The 22,904-nt window shown below is 39.1% G+C and overlaps 1 protein-coding gene across 3 annotated transcripts in view; it reads right to left on the reverse strand.

The window, feature by feature from the left end:
• Nucleotides 1–21,296, reverse strand: part of zfpm1 (zinc finger protein, FOG family member 1) — a 62,297-nt gene extending 41,001 nt beyond the window's left edge. For all 3 annotated transcript variants that reach the window (XM_056766524.1, XM_056766523.1, XM_056766522.1), the window contains exon 1: nt 20,855–21,296. Coding sequence is in view for 2 of the 3 variants with exons in the window: in XM_056766523.1 (XP_056622501.1) it covers nt 20,855–20,894 (40 nt within the window). In the remaining variant the exon portion in view is untranslated. The remainder of the gene's footprint in view (nt 1–20,854) is intronic.
• Nucleotides 21,297–22,904: the final 1,608 nt, after the last annotated feature.

The raw sequence follows: 22,904 nt of genomic DNA on the forward strand, positions 1-22,904 counted from the left end.
TTACTGAGAGTGAAAAACACTGTGTAATATAAGCATGAAGAAGTCAGCAGTAGAAGACAGTTAGGCCCAATAACAAAAAAGTTTAAAACCACCAAAATCTCAGTTCGCTGTCTTTAATGGCCATTGAATATGGTCTTGTGAGACAGCTGGATATGGATTACGTTGTGGAAGATGAAAGATACCTCTCAGCTAAGTTAAAAATAACTTTTTTATTAAGATAACGTTAAATGCTTTGGTGATTGATATTGCTTGATTTGTAATGCTTGGACTGTTAAATACTTTTCTTTTTAATGTAGAAATGTAAATTATGCAAGGAATAGACCTGTATCCATCACCTAATATGAGTTGGATAGGTCAAAAGCCTTTTTAGGTGTCGATTACTACAAAATATTAATAAACCAATTGTTTTTTTTTTGTGCATTTTAAATAGAACAATTTTTGTATTGTGCTGAACAGCATATCTTTAATTTTTCTATGTAAACACGCTCTAGACGGATGTCGTGCCATTTCACTCTAAATAGTAAAAAAATTACACACAGCACAGCTTATCAATGTCAGTTTCACAGCAGTGGACCAATCGGAATTCCACCGAAGGCTGGACAAGTGTCGTAACCTTTTGTTTACAATAGCAAGTAGGCATATGGCAATTTCTTTTATCAGAAAAGTGCCACTAGACCCTCGCGGGTGCTGCTGCGCTTTTTCAAAGCATCCCCGAGCGCTGTGTCATGCCTTTTAAGGCGCAAAGATGCATTTTGTGCAAACCGCTCCCAAGTCCTGTGTATTTGGGCATAGGTGCAACACTGCTCTCGTATAATATGTGATGCCAGGGGGCTTTTGAAATGTCCATGCCCAGGGCATATCAAAGTCATAATTTATCCCTGCACAGAGGAAAGAGTGATACACAATTTATGACTGTAAGCAATGTTCTCATTATGTGAAAAAAAATAAGTCTTGTGACAGAAATCAATAAATCAACATCAACCCCCGTAGATCAATCAGATTAAATGTATACATGCATGAGTTTGGTTAAGAGTCGCATCAAGCTAGTCTATACAAAAGGGCGGGACAACAGCTGTCAGGCCATGTCTAACGGTATAATGAGCATCAGGCAAACAGCTTTGTGGGGTTGCACAGGGGTCATAACCTGTTAACACATAAAACACTTGAATGTAATGCATGCAATGCAACGTGTATTCACATCATGTTTAGCTTAAGTTTGCTGGAATTAAAGCTTAAAAAAAGACTTTGATATATTCTTATTTCATAACTCTCTCCTCGCCAAATGCAGAACAAGGTAAAATATCCTCCCATAGTACCGGCAAACTGGCCCTCAAAAACATTGTTGTATTTGTTATCAGGCTCGAACTTGATTGATATGAGCTGTCCTTGGATAAGCCTGAAGCAATATTCAGACACATTCTTTTCCCATGAAAACGTCTTCAATTAAAGGAGCGGAGCCAACAAAAGGAACGAGCGAAGATTAAATTAATATAAAAGTATACATTAATATCAGACGGCTGTAACCCCTGAGACCCTCTGGCATGTTTGCACTCAGAACTTGCGTATGTTTAATACTATAGGGGGAAGCAATACTAAGACGGAGGGGTATAAAGAGTAGAAAAAAAGATGAGAGCGATCTCCCCGTAAGATTTATCTTAACCCAGAATGCTTCTGAGACTCTTCAGAGGAAAGGGAGAGACAGCCATCGGGACGGCATGCGGAGGAGAGGCCTCTCATCTCACTCTCTCTCCCTCTTCTCACCGTTCCATCATGCCCTTCACTTTTCTGACAGAACGCAGCAGATCTATCGTCATCCTCCTACTAGAACTGATTCCGACTCTACACACTTACACGTGTGCATGCAGCCTTCACCGCTTATCCAGACTCTGACCCTGAGATCTGAGCTTTATAAAGACAAAGGGTCGAGCAGATCTACCGGCTCCCCCGTATAGACACATCCCCAGCTGTGCTAGCCCAGACTAAAGACTAAACACAGATCACACCGTGGACCACAAGATACCACATGGAACATGATGCAAGAGCGATGCTGAGGATGAAAAGGCAGAGAGAAAGATTGCGATATAGCACAAGTTTGAATAGCAAATGTTATTGGCAACTGTTGTATTTCGATCCGTTGTTTATGTGTAAACATAAATACATTTCAAAATGTGTTTTGTACTGTACTCAGTTTCTGCTGAGCGAGCGTGTGTGCATTTCTTTCCCCCTGCCTGTCAAGAGGCAGTGAAAAGCCCTTTATGACTCTTGTATAATTGTTATGGCTTAATCACCATAAAAGCACATAAAAACAACCCGTTGAGCTACTGGCCAGGAGCTGACTCAAACACACAGAGGTTATACACACATAGTCACACACTAAAACACTTTGGTAGTCTTCAACCGTCAGCACCGCTGGAAACAATTCAGCATCACAGTATAACTGATGAAAAAAATTCAAAAATCTCTACCTCATGTTTTCATTTCTACAACAAAAAACCTTTTTATGTTCAGTTATAATGCCACAATGGACCCTTTTGCAATAGAAATTTTAGGTAAAATAATTTGTGGCAATGCTTACAATTTGTATATTTTTGTGTGATATATATTTTTGCAACAAAAAATACTCTGTGGATGCTAGCATGTTAGCATTTCAGAAATTACATACTTGCATAAAACAATAAATAAAACAATAATGTAGTTTTTTGTGTTTACATGCATACATATTATCTGTTTGAACTTGAAGTCTCCTGTTGTTATGTACGCGCATATATGTGGCACATCTGAGGACACATAAGAAAGTGTTTGCTGGAAGCAAAGAGACAGGAATTGGATGCGAATATGGCAGTTAAAATGTTATCTTTCACCATTGTCGCACAGACACAAAATAAAAAAAAGAAATAAAATTACAGCGAGGTGTGAGGGTAGCAAAGATAAGTGTAGTGGAGATGGGCAAGGGGGGAGTGAGATCAGATGAAGTAGGTATGTAAAATATAAAACACCTCGTGGCTGGCAGCAGAAAAGAAAGAGGGTATTTTCAAGAGGCAGGGCATCACTGGACCCTCAGTGCTTCCGATAACATCCAACATTCAGGCACAAGAAGAGGATTGGGAGGAGGGGGACAAGGGAACGGAGGAAAGGAAAGATACGCACTGAGATTCCGGTTGCAAAAGAAAGTATCACCACCCCACGAACGCAAAAGTCACAACGGGATTTCTGATGGGAAAAATGTGTTCCTTACAGATGAGAGTAAGATAGAGAGAGCTCAGCCAAATGTCAAAGATGATAAATGGCGGAGTGCATGGAAACACCGACACACTCTTAAGATGCGAACAAACAGAACATGTCGGTTGTTTGGTTCCCTTAAAAAAAGCACAGACCAAGAAACAATTGAAGGAATAGTTCCCACAAAACTGATTATTTGGTTTATTACTTACATAAATATCGCACATTTTTAAGGAATATCCCATCCACTTTATAATATTGATAATGTAACTAAATGGGGACTGGGGATGTCAAGACATTGTGTAACTAAACACTATCTTACATTTTAGCCTTGCACTCACACAAACAATAATACGACTTTAGTAAACTTTTAATTTGGTGCTCAAGTCATAGAGTGCGCTTTTTATATTTTTATGCTGCTTCTTTTTGCATTTCAAAGCTCGGTATCTCCAGTTCCTATTGACTTTCATTATAATAAAAACGAAAAAAAAACTGTAGCTTTGGAAAGACCATCAAAGTAAATATTCAAAAACCATCCCTTTAAAGTTACACAAAAAGAACAGAAAGCACACGTAAAGACCTCCACATTCACGCATTTAACATTATGTGTGCCAATGCACGTACACAAACACCTACCATTAATTAGTGCCGTTATCTCCGAAGCCTCACTAAATCTAATTACAACTGGTTTGTCATTAACCGGGAATGATGGTTAGGAAACGTTAATGAGAGAAATTCGCTCCGGAAGAGCCCAGATGAACCAACTAAACGTAACACCCGGGCTTTAGTTTGGGTCAACAGTTACGAAAGCCAGTATGAGCGGGTCTTAACAGGGGAACATGCAAACAGGATTCTGTTGTCAGGATGTTAGGTATTTGTTTCATGACATTTATACTAATAAAGCAAATATTTGACGATGTCTTATGTGAACTGATAAAGGTTAGCTTAGAGCTTAAATGGTGTCTTTTACATCTTGTCATAAATCAAAACGTCGATGTTTATGTCCTGCTAGCAGAATTCACTTCACCAAGATTAAGAACGTGTGTTTTATTGTTTCTTTCACTTGCACGACCGCTTTTTGCAAGCACAGTCATGTGTTTATTAGCAGCATAAACGGTTATTTGCAAGTTAGGACTGTTAACTAACATTAGAGAAAGTAGACAGCCGGTGTCTCGTCCGTTGTGTGCCAGGATGAGGTGTGTCTGCGAGTGTATGTGGATGGCTGTAGATAATTTTAATATCAGGCTGGTGTGGATTGCTGATAGTGTTTTAAGGCAGGGCCCTGTGGACTAAGCACTGGTAGTACCTATCTGTAATTAGTAACCATTCGCTATCACTGATAAGATAAACTCACCCTGACCTTTTCCATTTGGTCGCCATGGTAACAGGCACTCTACCCCCCCTCTTGATATTATTTTAGTGATTAAACAGCAAATAGCAGGGAGATGGAAGTAACCGATAGCGATGATTAATAATGGTGTTTGGTTGAAGTGAATGTATGTGTGTGTGGTGGGGGGGGCGCACTGTGTTGAGAGACCAGCGAGAATAGGCTTGGCTTGGTTTTTTTGCGTTGAATGATGGAAATTTAAGATGAGGCAATAGGAAATAATAGCACTGGGTGAGATCTATAGATGTCTCATTTATTTTTCCTTTTCACCTTTTTCTGTGAAGCACTTTGATGAAAACGAATATTAATGCTTCTGCGCACCCTTCCACCCCAGCCGACCCCCTTTACCCACAATCCCCTTATTCTCATCAATCACCTCTTAAGACTTATCTATGTTCTGATTAATAACAACTCTAGTACTACAGCACACGTCGAATGTAATAGTTTTAGTGGCACTAATAACATGCCATAATCCATAATAGCATATTTGAAATCATGTTTCATTGATTTTGCATGTAACAACGTTGGATATCACACCAGAGGGGATGGATGAGGGGCGTTTAGAAAGACTAAAACATATAACATGTATGCTAAATATAATGCATGCAAAAAATTCAAGAAGAATAATGCAATATAATTTTTATTTTAATACATTTTTGGATGTATTGTGACATTTCAGTCCAGTGTCAGTTGAATTTTAACCTAAGGGCTGACAAAGTGATCCAAAAGCAATGTGAAAAACCGACAGCATATTAAGACACATGAAAACTATTGTTTTCAAAAATATTACGGTTATATTGCTTAAAAGGGAATATGATCTTGATTTCTTTGTAGCATTAGAGGTATAGGTAGAGAGCATCTTTTCTGTTTCTACAGTTTTCATTTTCCGCAAATATGCAAATAGAAACAATATTTTTATTTGAAATTTGGGAGGAATTTTGTTATAAGAAATATAACAGAATGAACCAAAAATTATAATTTTACAAATTTTTACAAATACCTACAAATATTAAATTAAGGAAAACTGAAAGAAATATTGAAATGGTCACAGGGCATGCTATTTGTTTTGCAGAAGAAAGATGTCATGTGCAAGGTCAATATCACTTTGTCACTTTATCAGTTGAGTTTCTGCTCAGTTACCAGATAGCAATCAATGAACTTCACGATAGGAAAATAAAACAAAAATTAAGAATATAGCGTTGCAAAAATATATTCATCTTTAAATTTTAGGAGAACCGTAACAGAACGTCAGCATTACTTCTAATACACATGTATTAGAAATCAAATATAAACAGACAAAAAAAACCCAGACAGGGCCAAGGCTTTGCTCTGAAACCTCTCAGAGCACATTTGCATAAAAAGGAAAGATTGGCCATGCATGCAAACTGGGCCCAGTTGACTGAAAGGTCACAGGGCAAACAAGAGCATGGCTTGACATCTCATATCAGGCTGATCTCTGCTCCAATAACCGCTAAGGGACACCTACCCAAACTACAGACAGGACAGACACACTCAGAAAATCTTATGTCGCAGATTCAAGTGATACCGTGCATTCCATCAAATACAAGCCTGTGTGACTGCAAATATCTATAATAATTGACCGTCAGGGTAAGATAAAAGTAAGACAGCAGGCTGTTGTCAAAACATGATCAGAGAACAGAGCAGACCATTCTCTGCAACCACTGACCTGAGCAGATCTTTGGAATGTGGCTGCCATCAAGGATTTGGGCAATCTGATGAAGGTTGGCCATTCCTAGATTTCCAGAGATTAACATATCTGCAAAAAGGAATGCCTGGCCTCTCCAAATAGATAATGCAAGAGTAAACCAGATCCTTAAAAAAGAGGGAACCGGACACCTGTATTTCACTTCTCAGATACTTTCAGTACAAAGATGTCGAACTACATACAACAGAGTAAACGTTCATTCAAAAGGGGACACACAAACTCACACACACACAAATCCAAGTCTGCTCTACTGCTTGAGTAAGCGAATTAGCCTCTGTGATGGTTGAAGAAGCATAAGGCAGTAGAAAAAAAGGGATAATCTTTTATCTCTCAGCCCTCCACAATGATTTTTATAGTCCATATCACTTCCCTCTGACAGTTGATGTTCCACTTTTCTTTTTCAATATTTATTTATCTATTTTTGCTTTGTGTGAATTCAGCTAAAATTCTTCTAAAGCCCTTAATGGCGTTATCGGGATCCTAGATCTGCTGCCATGCGCTCCTTTTCATTGAAGATATTTGCCAACCCAACCCTAAAGAAACGCGACTTTATCGAATGTCTGACGAGACTGACACGGCCAATTATTGACAAATTATTCTTTCAGAGCGCACCCGACTCCCTTGATGAGCAAGAGTCCCTTGATGAGTGCGTGGTCCCCTCTGTCCCCTGGGCCCCGGGACTGACGCCTATCAGATTCGATTAAGCGCTCAGCACTTCTGCGAACAAAGCTATACGCACCCCGCGTCACATTAGGTCCCATAATGCGCTCATGAACTTTGTAGTGATCACTATGACCTTAAAGAGCTTTTAAGATGCTTTAAATTTATTTTGAGAAGCTGCAAAGATGAAGCATGGCAGGACCATATAAACCGTTTATCGCACACTGCTTCTGAGGCTATAGATCATATTTATTAAACAAGACCGCTAAACTAGATATTCAACAATAAAACATATTTTTGATCTCTAAAACGGCACCAGATACTAGGTCGAATACACTAAAAATGCTATTTACAAACTATGAGGTCAGTTTTGAGTACAAGTTTGTGAGAACGCAAAAAAGATTTACATGGTTTAAAGTTCACAGTACACACTGACAGAAAAAAAGGTCATTTATTTACTTTCACATCATTCAAAACATGTATGTGTTAATTGTGGAGCACACAAGAAGATATTTTAGATATTTTTTTGTCCATACAAGTAAGTCAATGGGGGACAATGCTGTAATGTTCTTAAAAATTTCTTCTTTTGTGTTGTGCAGAAAAATCTATGTCATAAAGGTTAAGAATGACATGAGGATGAGTAAATGATGACAGTATTTTCAATTTTGCTGAACTACCCCTTTAAGGCACAATCTATAATAGGCCTAATATACAAAGGGCAAGCTTGAACAAAAAATATAAAAAATGCAGAATTAAAACGGTGCAGCACTTTATCAGCACGTTTAACAGCAAGTTAAAATTCACAGTCGGATTCATGGTTGTTGGTGAATGAGACAGGTTTTAGCGGCAAAATACCACACACAAAAGTGATGCAACTGAATTCACCCGTATCTCTTCAAGACTGAGCTATTCTGGTTACACCACAACAAATCTTGAGTAAAGACTCAGAAAAGCTATTAGCCTGAAATTTGAACTCTAAGCACTTAATATCTGTCAGGAAAATAATGCTTTATCAGCTATTTGCACTGTGCACTTCTAAGTACTGCTCTCTTATCGAATGCATCGTCATCAGGGGACTTTGAGGCATGACACACACACACTGATAGATGAAAGCGGTTGATGTGCTGGCTTTAGGCAAAGAGGTCAAACGGAAGATGGGCCCGAGGGCAGCGCTGTAGCAGGACATACAGCCTGCTTGGTCTGGGTCCAGTTCTGCAGTTTTGGGGAGGTTGTAGTCTGGAGAGGAGAAGTTGGTGAATGACATAATGTTGCAAGTTTCAACCAGAAGCTTTCGTACTGCTGGAGGTAGTGGGCTACATAAGACAAAAAAGAAACGCTAAAGGACAACAAAGCGATTACTCCAGAAAATATCAAGCTGAGCCCTGTGCTTGTACTAGAGATAAAATAGAGATTAAACAACTTTCAATTATGAGAAAAGAAATTGAGCTTTACCTCGAAGATATTGGTGATGTGTTAGTGGTTTGAAATTCAGAATTCTTCAAGCAAAAATCACTTAGGGGAGAGCGTCTGTACAATAAAAAGGTCTTGACCTCTAACACGGCGACTGGTTCAGGGTGCCAACGTTTTTTCTCTCCTTTCATGTGCGGCCCCTTCATGGTGCCTGCCAAGTCCACATCCTCTGTAACGAGGGTGTAGTTTCTTAACATTCATCATCACTGAACTCTGAAACTTTATCAGCTCCGGAGCACGGCGCCATGGCCCCGGCCCGGCTCGCTCCAGCTCTCAGATAGGGCCGATAACACACTGATAGATTACAGCAGATTGTTTTACTTCAGGGGACACTGCTGCCTTTAATACTAATACTTAGACAAGACTCACTGCTTATGGAGAGAGAGAGTGAGAGTGAGAGAGAGAAAGAGAGAGAGAGAGAGAGAGAGAGAGAGAGAGAGAGAGAGAGCGAACAAGAGGAAAGGCCATAAAAGCCAATTGTAAGTATGCATGTGTGTGAAAGGGATATACACAAGAAGATTCTTATCAGTATGGGCTTTAACAGTAGCACAGGTTTAAAATGACAGTTTTTATAGAGATTATACATTCCTTTCCTTTCACAATCTGATTTAATAATGCACAGTATCACAGAAACTCAAATGGTGCAAGTTGTTTTTGTGTGCGACTTAAAGTCTCAACATTAAAAAGTGTTGAAGTATGTTTCAGATTTATATGTTCAATCTACTATATTCACACAATAAGGATTAGGCTAAAATGTTGATTTAGGTTATACAGTTTATAAACTTGCCGCATTAAGACAGTGGGGCTTAAAGATTGCATATCACAGGCAGTTTCTGCCAATCTCATATTAATCTTGAGTGCCGAACTGCCGATACAGTAGTATTGCATACGTTGTATTTCCAAAGAGTATTTAGTTTGATCAAATTTATAAAAAGGAGATGCAGCTGTACGATTATTTCCGGAAAAACACGAGCTGCTAGAGGTGGGACTAGTGGAGAGAGTGGGACAGAACTAAAGCACGAGCAAGCAACACGTCATCACATCATCCCATCGTGTTTTGTACATTATGCACATACGAGTTGATTGCCAACAAAACACAGTCATATGACTTAGTTTGACTTACTGCATGCAGTTCATGTCCAGCATCTTTTAGCACTGTGACCGCACCATCTATCAGTTTTCAAATGATATTCAAATCCAGTGTTATATCCACCGTTTATATAACATCGAACACTGAAATGCTGTGAACAAACTGACACACTTAAACTTCACTATCGCAAGAGTAACGAGCTGCAGCGCTGCCCATCTTGATGCAGCGCAGATCATTTTGAAGGTAAGCGGGTCTCATATGTTGGTTGGCTTGTGGGCGGGCTCTTTCTTTCGCCTTGCCGTGCTTTTCCGGAAGAATGGCCAATGAAAAGAAAAGGATTCCTGTGACGACACAGGGATCCAGAATTATAAAAAACTTTCCGTTACAAGTTGGAGTGCTGGGGGAGTGTGTCAAGTACAGAAATACTACGTCATACGTTTAACTTGTTTTTTGACCATGTTAAGCATGAGAAACCAGCACGTTTAACCGTGTAAATAAATCAGAATACGTGACAGAATGATACCTGATCTTTAAACATTCAGTTTCACAAAATGTTATTTACTTACAGACAGATTATTAGACTACTGCATTCTTTTTCCATACCTGTATATTACTGTCAACTCATAGATTCTGATCAAAATTTCTGAGTAAGTGGGCAGTTATTGACCAAGAAAAGCCATTGCACATACAGTCCGAAATTATCGTATGCGTTTTTTGTATTTGCTTTCTTTTGTGCTGTGTCTCTGAATTGTTAAAACAGGCCAATCAAAAAGCCTGCTACGGATGTGAAAAACACAGGAAAATTTTACCCGGTCTGAATTTTCTGACTAAAATATCGGAGGCAGTGTGTAAATGTGATGACACAAAGTTTGGTCGTATTTATGTGTTAACTTGCAGAAATTTCGGATGCAAATTTCGTACTCATTGTGCTTTAATGTTAAACACACTTTTTGCTTTATGTCAAAAGTGCAGACCTGCAAAGCTGTGACTAATTTGACTAATAAAACATTTTTTAATAATATATACTTTTAATATAATTAAGTTCTTTTTGCATGTCAGTCAAAATTCCTGTATAAGTGGAATTCTATTACTTCCCTTTTCACCAGAAGTGCATTAAAATGCACCTTAACAATCATCCAATCAGCTGTCCTTAACAGAAGAGATCATCCAATCAGCCATCCTCAACCACAGGGATCATCCAATCAGCTGTCCTCAACAGCAACAGACTCCTGTCATCCACTGCAACACGCCTGTCCACTGTGATCTGCCTCTTTATTTGGGTCAGATTGAGGTTAGCCTTATCAGAGGCTAGCAGCTCTAAAAATGCACAAAAGTGTGTATGCGTCTGTGTGTGTGTTAAAGGTAAGGGAGGGGTGTGAGAGAAACGTCTGTCGGTTGAGAAACAGCAGAAAGAGTTAACTCAAGCCTAATCGCTCACTTTCTGACAGAGATAGAGAGCAATACCGACACAAACTGATCTGTCTGTGCTTCACACTTAAAATAGTAATCCAGACAAACAACCGTCATCGAAAAAAATCCTAAAAGCTCCGTATATTCTTAATATTTTGCATCAAGCGCTTTATCAGCAGGTCCCATGAATAATCCGTACGGTAATTTCTTTTCTTTCTCCTTTTTGTTCCTGGCATTTTGGTAGAGTGAGATAAGGCATAAAAAACAACAGAAGGGCTAAGAGAGTGAAAAAGAGAGATAGATAACATTGATATCAACTCCTACACAACGCAGTCATTCCCTTATCAGAGCTTTTTATCATACTTTCGTTATTTTTCTTCTTTTTCTCCTTTGCCTCCACTCCCAGTTCTTTGTAGACCAACTGAAAAAGGTCTACTGCCCTTAAAAATCCAGCCAAGGTTTTGGTATCAAATTAACCTTATGCAGGCTTTTTACGGGCCCGTTAATGTGAATAATTCAGCATGCGGTGACACGCGGCTGGAGAGATTGCCGTGTCAGAGGGAGTGTCGAGATTTTGTGAACATTAAAATCATGTTTAAAACCATGTTTTCCGCTCCAAACATTAGTGGGAAAATACGTCCATGACTCAGATGCAAACTAATAATTTCTGTACTAGCGTAACACCCACAGAAAGTATAAAGGGCTCTCTAATCTATCAAGGTCAGTTACAGTGCCCTGAACAAATACTGCGTTGTTTAAGAGAGCGGTTTAAGTGAGCTCTCTATGTAAGCAGAGAACGGACGCTTAGACAGAAACACAGGAAGATAGACGGACAGATAGTCGGTCAGACGGTAAAATAGACAGAAGGACAGAATTTCCTTGCTAATCGACCTGATTAGCTCATCCGGTATTAAAGGGATTGTATACCCAAAAATGAAAATTCTGTCAGCCTACTGGCTGAAAATGGGGGATGAGATCTGTTTGGTTACTGACATTCTTCCAAATATACTCCTTTGTGTTCAGCAGAACAAAGAAATGTATACAGGTTGGGAACAACCTGAGGATGAGTAAATGATGAAAGAATTAAACTCTTCAAATGTCGCTTGTAATGCTGCAATCTCTTCTTAACAACTCTTGCCATTTCATAACAAACTTAACCCCTCTGACATCAAAAATATGATCCAGGAATATCACAGCATAAGGGAAAATCCAACAGGAAGAACTACGCACCGATACCAGCCAATAATCGGCATCGGTTAATAAAAGCAAATTTTCACATTATTGCCCAATAGATTAAGAACAGCCGATGATCAGATATCCTTTCAATCAAAAGAAGACAATGAATCAAATGAATTGGTGCACTGTACTCAGAAAATGTTATGAAACATCACCAGTTCAATATAAATGGTCATCATTTAAATTAATAACATTGAGAAAGTTAAGAAATATTTATTTAATCTTTAGAATCATTATTGGCAGATATCACTCTGAATAATCGGCTATCGGTATCATTATCAATTTAGTATCTGTGAATCTCTAGGAAGAATGTTTATGACTGCATGGTGGAAATAGTGTGAGAGTGTAGAGGATAGTGTGAGAAAGACAGACAGAGAGAAAACAAAGTTGAAGTGGTTTATTGTACTCAAAGGACTTAATCAGTTTCATCAAAACGGTATCTCTGTGAAACAATCGGTCATACAGATGCACCCTGGAAGAGTGTGTTATTGCAGATGGGAGGTCATCAGCAGTGATACAGCTGCCTACGCACTGCATGGCTACTTCCTCTGGTTGCTGTGGGAAATCAGAGGTCATCCGGCTACAGGTGTTGCCATCCCTGCCCATTTCCAGCATCGCTGAATTTGTCTGAATAATAACAGACACAGTAAGTGGAGCAAGTGTTTCCATGAGAATATGTGTGTGTGAGAGAAAGAGTGTTTAGGCGGTGAATGTTTATGCAGATGGTGATGCGATTGTGCGTTGTAGAGTGTCGTTCGACAAGATTCCAAATGTAATAGTCCCCGAGAGGCACTTGAAAGGAGTCATTCCTCCATCTAACCCCAAGAGCCCTCCCCCTCTCGACCCTCCAACCCTTTTAAAACTTTCTTATTAACTGCGCCATCTCCAATCTGCCCCCTCCGGTCCTCCGCTCTACTTCTCAAATAAACCTACAATGAAAGAGAAATTAACGTAGGGGACGTTTTTCTCCCATCTGCCAGACTCTTTTTCTAGATAGCTGAGAAAGGAGTGAAAGAGAGAGAGAGGGGGAGAGATAGAGAGAGAGAAAAGGAGCAAAAGAGAAAGAGGCCGAAAAAAAACATAATTTATCTGTGTATTATCAAGAAAGGCAGACACTTTAATCAGTCAGCTATGAAGTCAGTATTTCCATTCTTATCTGTTGCAGGAGTGGAAATGGAGAGCAGATAGTGTGCTGGGAGCCCATCGGTGGGCAGGAATGATAATGGGAGAGAGAGGGCTGGCTATTGGACCGCTGTGTCAGCTCTATCTGCACCCATTATCAAGGGCCTTATCTGCGCTGCCATCAGCCAAGCTGTAATGGGGCCAGTTCAACTTTCCACATTATCATACCGCTAAGACCTGGTTCAGTGAGGCTAGAGGTCTGACTGGAGACATGGGCAGAAGGGGGGGTTCGGAGTCAGTGGGGGGGTGGTAGAGACAGAAAGAGGAGACAGTTGTTGGGGGGGTGGCGGCCCGCCGATATGGTTCAGAGAAAGGAAAAGTGGGGTGTGGGAGAAAGAGAGAGAGAGCTAGAGAAGGCCAGAAATGGAAAAAAGTTTGATGTGGTCAGGGAGGGGCTTGTGGAAAGGGGCGGGGTTAAAAAGGTCAAACTACATTCTGGGGAGAAGAGAAAAGGTGAGGTTAAAAGGCCCAAAGTCCACCATTGTCACATCACGTGCATTTAACTATTCTAATAAATGATTTAGTACAACCAGTCTTATCAAACTATAATCATCTCTGTAACAATAATATTTTCATAGCGACTATTTAAAAAGATAACACTCTATGGATGATGACCTTTGAAAGGCAAGATTTCATTTTAGATAGAGTAAAGAGACAGATACCGTGCGGTGGAATTGAAGCCACGCAAGGATTACTCATTAAAAAGCTGTTTGGCACACTGAGACCAAACAATACATTCCTAAATGGCACATGACAGTACTAACTGACCCATTTCAACTTTTTTGTCAAATCCTCCTGACCTTCTTGCTAGCATGTGACATGCATTACTTTTCCCACCACAACCAACATGGAATTTTTTCCTTACAATCCTACTACAAGCACTGTGTCAAAGGATCCACACAGTGACTATCAGCTTCTAAAATGCAAACCCCTGATATACAGAATTTTATAGGATTTGTTTCTCTTTACAAATTGTGCAGTTATTTTTGAAATACAATTTAAAATAGCCACATTTAAAAAACTGCAAATTTACATGAAAAATATGTCATTTTACTTTGAAAAAAATATATTTACAGTGCACCTAAAAATGATGTGAAAGAACATGAGATGGCAGAGACGCAGGAAAATTGTGAAAAAAAGGTTTTAACTGATCCAAAAATACACATTGACATTGTGTTGTTTAAACATGAATATGAACTTGTTATCTTTGCCATATTCAAGATCTGCAAACACTGCGTCTTTTTTTCTTTGTCTAGTTTGTCCAGTTCTCTGCAAATAAATGTGTAATTTGGAATTTAAGAGAAATGTTGTTACTAGTTTACAGAATGAAACAAAAAATATATTTTTACTTAAACAAATATTAAGAAATAGTAAATTCCCCCCAAAAATGTAATAGTTTGAGTGGTCTCTTAAACATTTCAGAAGCTCTATGTACAATTTAAGAGAAACATACCAATGTTGATGAATCCTATGTTCATTCAATACAAAATGCATAAAGGTCAATTTATTTGATTGCATTGAGAAATTAGGTTTATTTGACATGTTTAATCCCTCAAAATGCATTTATTGCACTTATTAGTTCAGGCCTTAAAATAAAAAATACTACACTTTATGCATTTTATTTGCCACAAAAAAAAGTTTTACTCTCCAGCCATTTCTGACACAGCTTTAAAAAATATTTTAAAACAGATTAAGATTAATATATATGTTGTATATACAAATATAAGTATATATTTAAAATTGTATACGGATTGCATAAATCTGTGTCTAGTCAAACCTAAAGTTTAACACAGATATTACAACACGTAACAAAGTATTGTGTGTACACTTTATGTAAGAAAACCTACTAATGCGATCAAGTAGGCCAATCAGGTCAGCTGCTAAGCAATGACTCACATGGCCCACATACAAGCTGACCAATCCTAAGGCTAAATGATGTCAAAAACACACATCAGAAGGCGGGAGAGGTCTGCCTTTTCTTTCTAGAACCGGCCAAGTGAAGTGTGTGAGTGCCGAAAGTGGAGAAACTCTGGTCTAGACCACCTCTGTTCAGGGGTTGCTCCCTAGAGGCGGTCTAACCTCTCCTCTTTCCGGGGCCTTTGTCCCAGCTGCCCTTATGTTCTTATCTCTTCTCTTTCCATCTCTCCTTATGAAGCATGCCCGGTGTTCCCTTCCCACAAGAGCCTCATGCCTGGCATACAGTATAACACCTAAGCCTGAGCTCTCTGCATGGCGAGCGACAGAGATCCTCATGAAGAAAGATAACCTGAAGACAAATATCTTTCAAAAACTGCCGGACAAAATATGTGCAAAACTACATATCTTCAAAATGGAATAGTTAGTTGTTTATAAGTAAATTGGTAGAGTAACGTGCTAGCAAGCCAAGTCCAGGGAACACACATATTCTTCAAACCACTGTGGATAAATGTTTCCGACAAAAATTTGTAACTGTAAATGAAGTGAAATGCAAGTTATACCGCTCTTGATAGCCGACAAAGTTACACATAACACTCGAGAACAGACACTCACTTGAACGCCACTCGGACCTAACCTACAGATTTAATCTATGGCTTTATGGATTAGACCAACGCACTGTTTGCATAAAATCCCCTTAGGGATATCGCCTGCGATACTTTTAAAGGAAACAACAGCACATAGTGTCTCTCTCGAACTTTATGTTCTTATTTAACACTACATCAAACTGATAGCCCACACCCCCAACCACGGCAATTAAGAACATCAAATAAAGAACACGACATTAAACCTCGCCATAGAAATCTTTCAATCTAATCGACAGTGTTAGCATGATCCACATCAAAAATGACTCCTCAACATCGGACGAATTATCATATCTCTACTCTCCTTAAGAGGCAAGTCATTAACTCCAACCAAAAAGCACAAAAAACTCTATTACGCCCGCCTTCTGAAAAAATATTCTCCTTTCTGCGATGGCAAATCTCACCTCCATTTCCTATCAAAAGCGGCACATAAAATAAGTCACTCCATGAGATGCCATGTGATAATGGTGCATTAAAAGATTACCGCCTTGTTTCCATCTTGTTTTTAATTGCATTGGGGCCAGAGGCTACAGGATCCTTAATAACGCATTAATATTTTATACTCATCCGCTACTTGCAAATACGCGCAACAGCAGCTGCGTTCGAGAGTTTCTGCATGTCTTGACGTTTGGCAAGGTTGGAGTTGGGGTTGAAGGGTCTTATAGAACTTCTGTGGCACACTCACAAATATGGCACCGAGTGTTTTATCAGATAAATCCAGACAGCACTGTTCAAAGTGACATCATTTCTAAAGTGTTATTTACTAACACAACGGAATCTTAAATCTGACTTTTTTTTACTTGGAGGTGAATCAATGCATCATGATTATTATTATGTGTATTTATTAATAAGTATTCCTATACTGAAACTGTGGCTTGTTGAGGAGAGGTGTGGTATCGCAATAATTAAATAAATAATTCATGACATGGTTATTGAAGGGTGAACGATGCCTTTAACACTAATATTGCATGAGACAATCCCACACATTCAAATAATGTCACATTTAACCCCATTAAAAACAAAGGAAGAAGTGAGGTGCTAATGGGTCAATGAGGGTAGTGTTATCATAACTCACTTTGACTTCCCCTTGCGCAAACATTTTAAAAGCACAATAATTCATCAACACCCAAAGGCTTTTTCTTTCACCCTGGCAACCACAAGTCACTTCCTAAACAGTAAATTCAAAGCTACAGTTACAGCTTTATGACATCATTTTCAGCTCACACATAGAAAGCGGGGTCAGCCAATCAGGGGGGATTTTTGGACTGAACCAATCAGCTGTATTGACCATTCAAACTAAATTACACAGCACGTAACTTCACACAGTTTAGCTGAAATACACTATTTTAGAAACCACTATATTTAAAAGTCTGTTCAAAATTTGCAGGTCTTAAAGATCTGAAATATCTTTGTAAGATCAAATAAAAAAAATGGTCAATGACTTTATTCCACCCCTCTGATTTATTTCTTTATGTCTACAAAGAGATATCTTTAAAAAAATGAATAAAAATAGGTCAGATCTGAATGACCTTGCTTTAAAGATTATCCGATACTTGAAGCATCGATTCTTATGTTTTGCTTAATCTTTCATAAAAGCCGTCCTAGGCTTTGCAACGTGAAATAAAAAACCTTCTTATCTTTTTCTCAGTGTGTGCACCCACTATCACTCAGCATCTAATATCTCACAGCAAATCAACATTTCAGGCGCATTGCTGACGCAACAATCTTGTTTCCTTTCTCAAGGCAAAGAGCCGAAGACTTTTTTCACTGTTTTTCACCAAAATGCACTCAACAGATTATATCGCTGAACAAAAAAACCCTGCATCTCAATGCTATCTTACACAAGATCTACAGTGAGTAATATGTGGAATTAGTTTCAATTAAATTAATCAGCTACAATGGTTGTTAGGAGGAAAAACAGGGGCGGTAACAGAAATGAAAGGGGGGGCTAAGGGAAAAAATGCATTCACACCTATCATCTAATTATACAACAACATTAATCACATTAGGGCTGGAACTGATTGCCAGGGTCCAGGGCCCTGCTGTTTTTTACTTGTAGCTTTGTTTTTGTAGCACAGCCTTAGCTCCTGCCTGCTCTGGGCTGATAACAACTCTTATCTCACTTGGCAATCTCTATCTATACCGGAGATCAGGCCCCAGGCTTTATCAAAAGTTCACATCAAGCTAAAAGCAGAACAAAGAGGGAAAACACACAAGCAAAAACCACCAAGTGTGTATATGTGTGTGTGAACGTGTGAAATTATGTGTGCTCAGGCCTGTGATCTTTTATTTTCTGAAATATTTTTGGCCGAGTAATAAACTAGCCCTCAGGTCAAATGACCCCAAGAAGCAGAACCTGACGGCATCAAACCTCTGAGAACAGTTTCAACAAAAACAGGAAGAGATCCCATCAGTCGTCCACACTTTCAAAAGTGCAACCCTAAGGAGGTTGTTACTCAAACAAGTGCATTGTCTGGAGCGCGGCGGTCCCTGCTTCTCAAACATCCTCGGGCCCCTGATGCCAAATATTTGGACCTCACGAATGATTCATGCCGACCTCTCCGAGCAGTTCGAATGATGTCACTGTTATCGCTGAGAATCTCTTCTGTGTTATCTCCCAATCATCTCAACGGCTCTCTTATCGGCCCCCATGATCTCACTGAGGCAGCTGCTTTTAAAACGCAGAATACATCCATCTACCATTTCTGTATTACTGCCTCTCTCTCCCCCCGTCTTATCCGCCTTGCCATCCTACTCTCCCCTTATCTGCCTTTCTCTCTTTTTTTTCAAACTTATCTAGAGATACACCCAGCCAGACCCAAACAACAACAATACAGACATGACAAAGATGAGAACGTTTCAGCCAAATGTAATTATAATCCCAGCCCCCACCGCCCCCCCATCGCTCACGCTATCTGCTCTGAGATCGCCGACTCACCTATCTTGTCTCCCATCTCAACCGCCAAAATATAAGCCCTGGGATGTGGCCCCACTAGGCCGCGAGCTAATCTTTCCATCTGGGAGGGATGGATAATCTATCAGAGCGATCTTCACCATTGGGAGAGTGAAGCACAAAAGACACACAAAAATATTTCCTGTCAACACAGACTTCCATGATACCGGATACTTCTTTTAGAGCGGCCGGGAGTGTTATCCTTCCAGTAAAAAGTGTAACAAAACAATCGCACACTTATTACATGCAGTCGTATTGACGTCTATATATATATGCAAAAAAGGCGAGACAGATAAGATGGGGTGATATGATGTTCCTGTGCGTTTCTGAGTTTGATGGTGCTGGGGGAAGGGGGATGTTCCACCTTCTTTTTATGGGACGTCATGAATGACACCGGCTTTATCTGGCATCGAATCTGAGATGCTTTTCCGACATCTTCATTATGGGATGTCAATTCGGGACGTATGGAACTCGTGGCGCTGTATCCACATGCACTTCAAAAGCAAGCAGATTTGAAATCTTCACGGGATTTGATGCTTAAAGGAAAGATAAGAAATGTTTATTTTGGATTGTTCAAAACATCAGCTATGAATGTTGTGTGTGCGGTTGATTTGTCGACACCAATGACTGAAGTAGTAACACAGGTTCTGCCAATCAGAGCAAAAACTAGAAGTTCTCCAGAAAGGAGACATAGCTTATATAAGATAATAAGATATCTAATAGAAGAGGGTCATCAGGTCATTGGCATTACTACCCAAAATGCTGAAATAACTTTTCAGTCGCATAAAAAACCTTGATACACTCAGCGGTATATGCTAATGCTGCCTTATCACATTTTTCTTCTCTATCCGAGAGTCGCTTTCTGCCTTTGAATCACATTCATATTTATTTTCTTCGAGGAGCCCTTTCAAACTCAACCTCCAAGATATTGCTACTGTGCTTACCGCCCGAAAGCATCACTGCTGGATGAAGAACTGAAACAGGGCCCGGCAGCAGAGCAAAACGACTTTGCTGCACTGTTGGTTCTTTTGAGAACGTGTGTGACAAGGGTCAATGTAATTTTTACTTTCTAAATTTATAACTACAACAAAATGTCACATTTCCTAGTAGATGCTAATACATCTTGCTTACATAAATTATGTAAAATGAAGATGTCTGGTGTGGAAGGTGTCTGAACATTACAGAGTCAAATTGATGACAAAGATCGAATTGCGACGCACTATCTCCAGAAGAGATCAGCTGGGCGCGCTATCTGACGCCTCATCTCTGGAAACAGAACTGAAAAGACGGGGGGAAACGCAACAGCAGCCTCGCTGCAGCCACAGACAGAAAACAAATAAAAGATCCAATTTTAATCCTTATCTCGGCTGGGATCGGATCGCTGTTTATCTGAACTCATATCGTCTTTTTCAGAGAACAGTGACGTTTCCCCAACCGTATTAAACAGGAAGCCACGGTTACGCTTCGGTTGGCTTATGGAGCAAGCGAAAACACTTTATCGACGACAAACTAAAACAAGAGACATTTTAAATCAACTTATTTGCTACAACCTACCGAAACATTGGTCGTTTCAGTTGTGTAAATAAAGCGCATATTTATTGAATAACTTTAGTTGTGGCAGCATGCTGCTTCATTGTATGAGCTTTCCAAACGCTACCGGTTACTATGGCAATTCAAACCGAAGTATTGAAACTTAATGTAACCTTTGTAACACATTGTTTGTGCTGAATAAAATATTTAAAATACAAGCATTTAAACACAGCGCTCTCACACTCCAAGCATGCTATTTGTCTTGTGTTAATAGGAAGATCTTGTCAGTTTCCACGAAATTGTTCAATGGCATGACAATGCGGAGCTCAAAAAAACAATGATATCCTGTCACATGAACAATGTCACGCACTTTTTACAACGTACCACCCTTCACAACAACAGCTGCGTGAATATTGAAACTTTATATGCTTACGTTTGATCTGCCGGGGTTTGCTCTGTTTTCTTCGGGACATTATTCCGTCGTTACTGCTAAGCTTGCGGCAAAAGCGATCAGTCCACCGGGGCGACTAGCAGCGGCACCAATGGATCTCAGCTCTCCCCCCGTCCGGAGACACCCGCATGACCTGTGCTCTGATATTAGGAGCTGAAGGAGCTACCTGTGGCCGATCGAGATGAGTTACTTTTCCACGTCTTCCCAGACGAGCACCCTATCTGTGCCGTTTGTCACAACGTGAGCGGGTTTTTATGGACTCTGCCGATGTAGCCCTGACAGCGCGCGTGCTGTTAAAGGAAACCAAATCTTTAGGTTTCAATGATTTGTTTATTTCTACTCCGTTGAAGCACAGAGACAGAGAGCACAGTTCTCAAAGGGTCTCTATCGCCATATGAAACAGCGGCGCTGATATGTTATGACACGCCTCCGTCACGCCCCTTGCGTATGATGCCATGCCGCACGCGCTCCTCACTGTGCCCGCGCATTCAATAAGCTTTGAGATGCCCTAACATTACATTTTCAGCAATGCAAAGCGCTACTTTTGGTTGTTATAATTGTTCTCAGTGACGAACAAGAATGGGAAATTATATGTATATATATATATATATATATATATATATATTTTCAGTTTTATTTTAATGATGGTCCATAATAAATATGTTGCATGAGAAATATTAGTTATTTTTATTTGTACTCAATCGGTTTAATACAGTTCATTGTCTACTACTTCTACATTTTAATTTTTATTATAAATTATTGGCTTTATTGTTCACTGTTTTGATGGCACAACGTTTTTATTTGTTATTGATTGATTCTTTTACAAAGAATAACAATATGACATGGCCAATATGCCGGGGTATTTGTAAAATGTTATAAACAATCTTGGTTTGTGTTTACAGAAATGCACGTGTTATATAATAACAGCTGTCAATCACTGTAGCGAAAAAATGAGAATGGTGTAAATGTAACACACTCGGTGGCCTCCAAAATAAACTCACTGCTTCCATCTAGTGACCAATGCAAAGCCCATCCTTCACAACAGTGGCAACCGTGGTTGTATTAATTGTCTTATCCATTACAGACCACACAATTTGAATACAAAGTTCATCATCCATGTTGTGGTATAGCAACCAGAATAAAACAAAGTAATTTATTTTTTGTGTCCATATCATTTGTAAAGATATGTTTTTGATGGTTATATCTGAATGTGTGGTTTTGGTTATTTGGTGAAACCTTCTTATAATGTACTTTATGATTTAACAATTAAATCTTAATTTAAAAGTATTGGATGAATTTAGAATGAACGCTGATACACTAAAAACATTAAAAGTATGAAAAACAAAAAAATGCAAAAAAAACATTAGATAAAAAAGGTTATAAAATAAGAATTATTTTTTCAGTGATTGTGTATGTGTAGTTCAGATTACTACTGTTATAAATAATTTGTCTGTACAAGCTCTAGTGAAATAATACTAAATTAATATTTAAATTAAAAATTATATTCATATTATTTATTAAAGCATGTTAGCTTCCTGTTGAGTGAAGGTCATGAATTATTAAACTATTTGTGAATATTCTGAAGATGACAGAAGCACTGTGCCAAACACTTCGGTTTTGTCTGCATATAAACAGAATTTATTATGGCAAAATAAATTATCTACATGGAAAGACCAAGAAGGAAATGCAAATTATTAAGAATCTCATTTGCGACTAGAAGAACTTACGTTAATATACATCATTCTAGTTAGAGAAGGGGTCTTGGAGGTCTCTAGAGGCCTGGGCGTAAATCTCATTTAACAGTAGGGGGGGGGACAATACACATAACATTTCTCAAGAGCAATTTTTGAAGGGGACACAAATAATACAGTCAAAACTGTACTTACTACGACACAAAGCGACAATATGCATTGGGTTCATAGGTTTATCATGCACACTTGCAGTCATATTATAACTGAACTGAACTGTCACATACCGTAATAAAAGTGAACAAAAAAGCTTTTTTCCATTTATATATTTTTTTCTCACTGTT

The sequence above is a fragment of the Triplophysa dalaica genome, chromosome 14 (genome assembly GCF_015846415.1).
Source record: "Triplophysa dalaica isolate WHDGS20190420 chromosome 14, ASM1584641v1, whole genome shotgun sequence".
In the NCBI taxonomy this organism is placed as follows: Eukaryota; Metazoa; Chordata; class Actinopteri; order Cypriniformes; family Nemacheilidae; genus Triplophysa; species Triplophysa dalaica.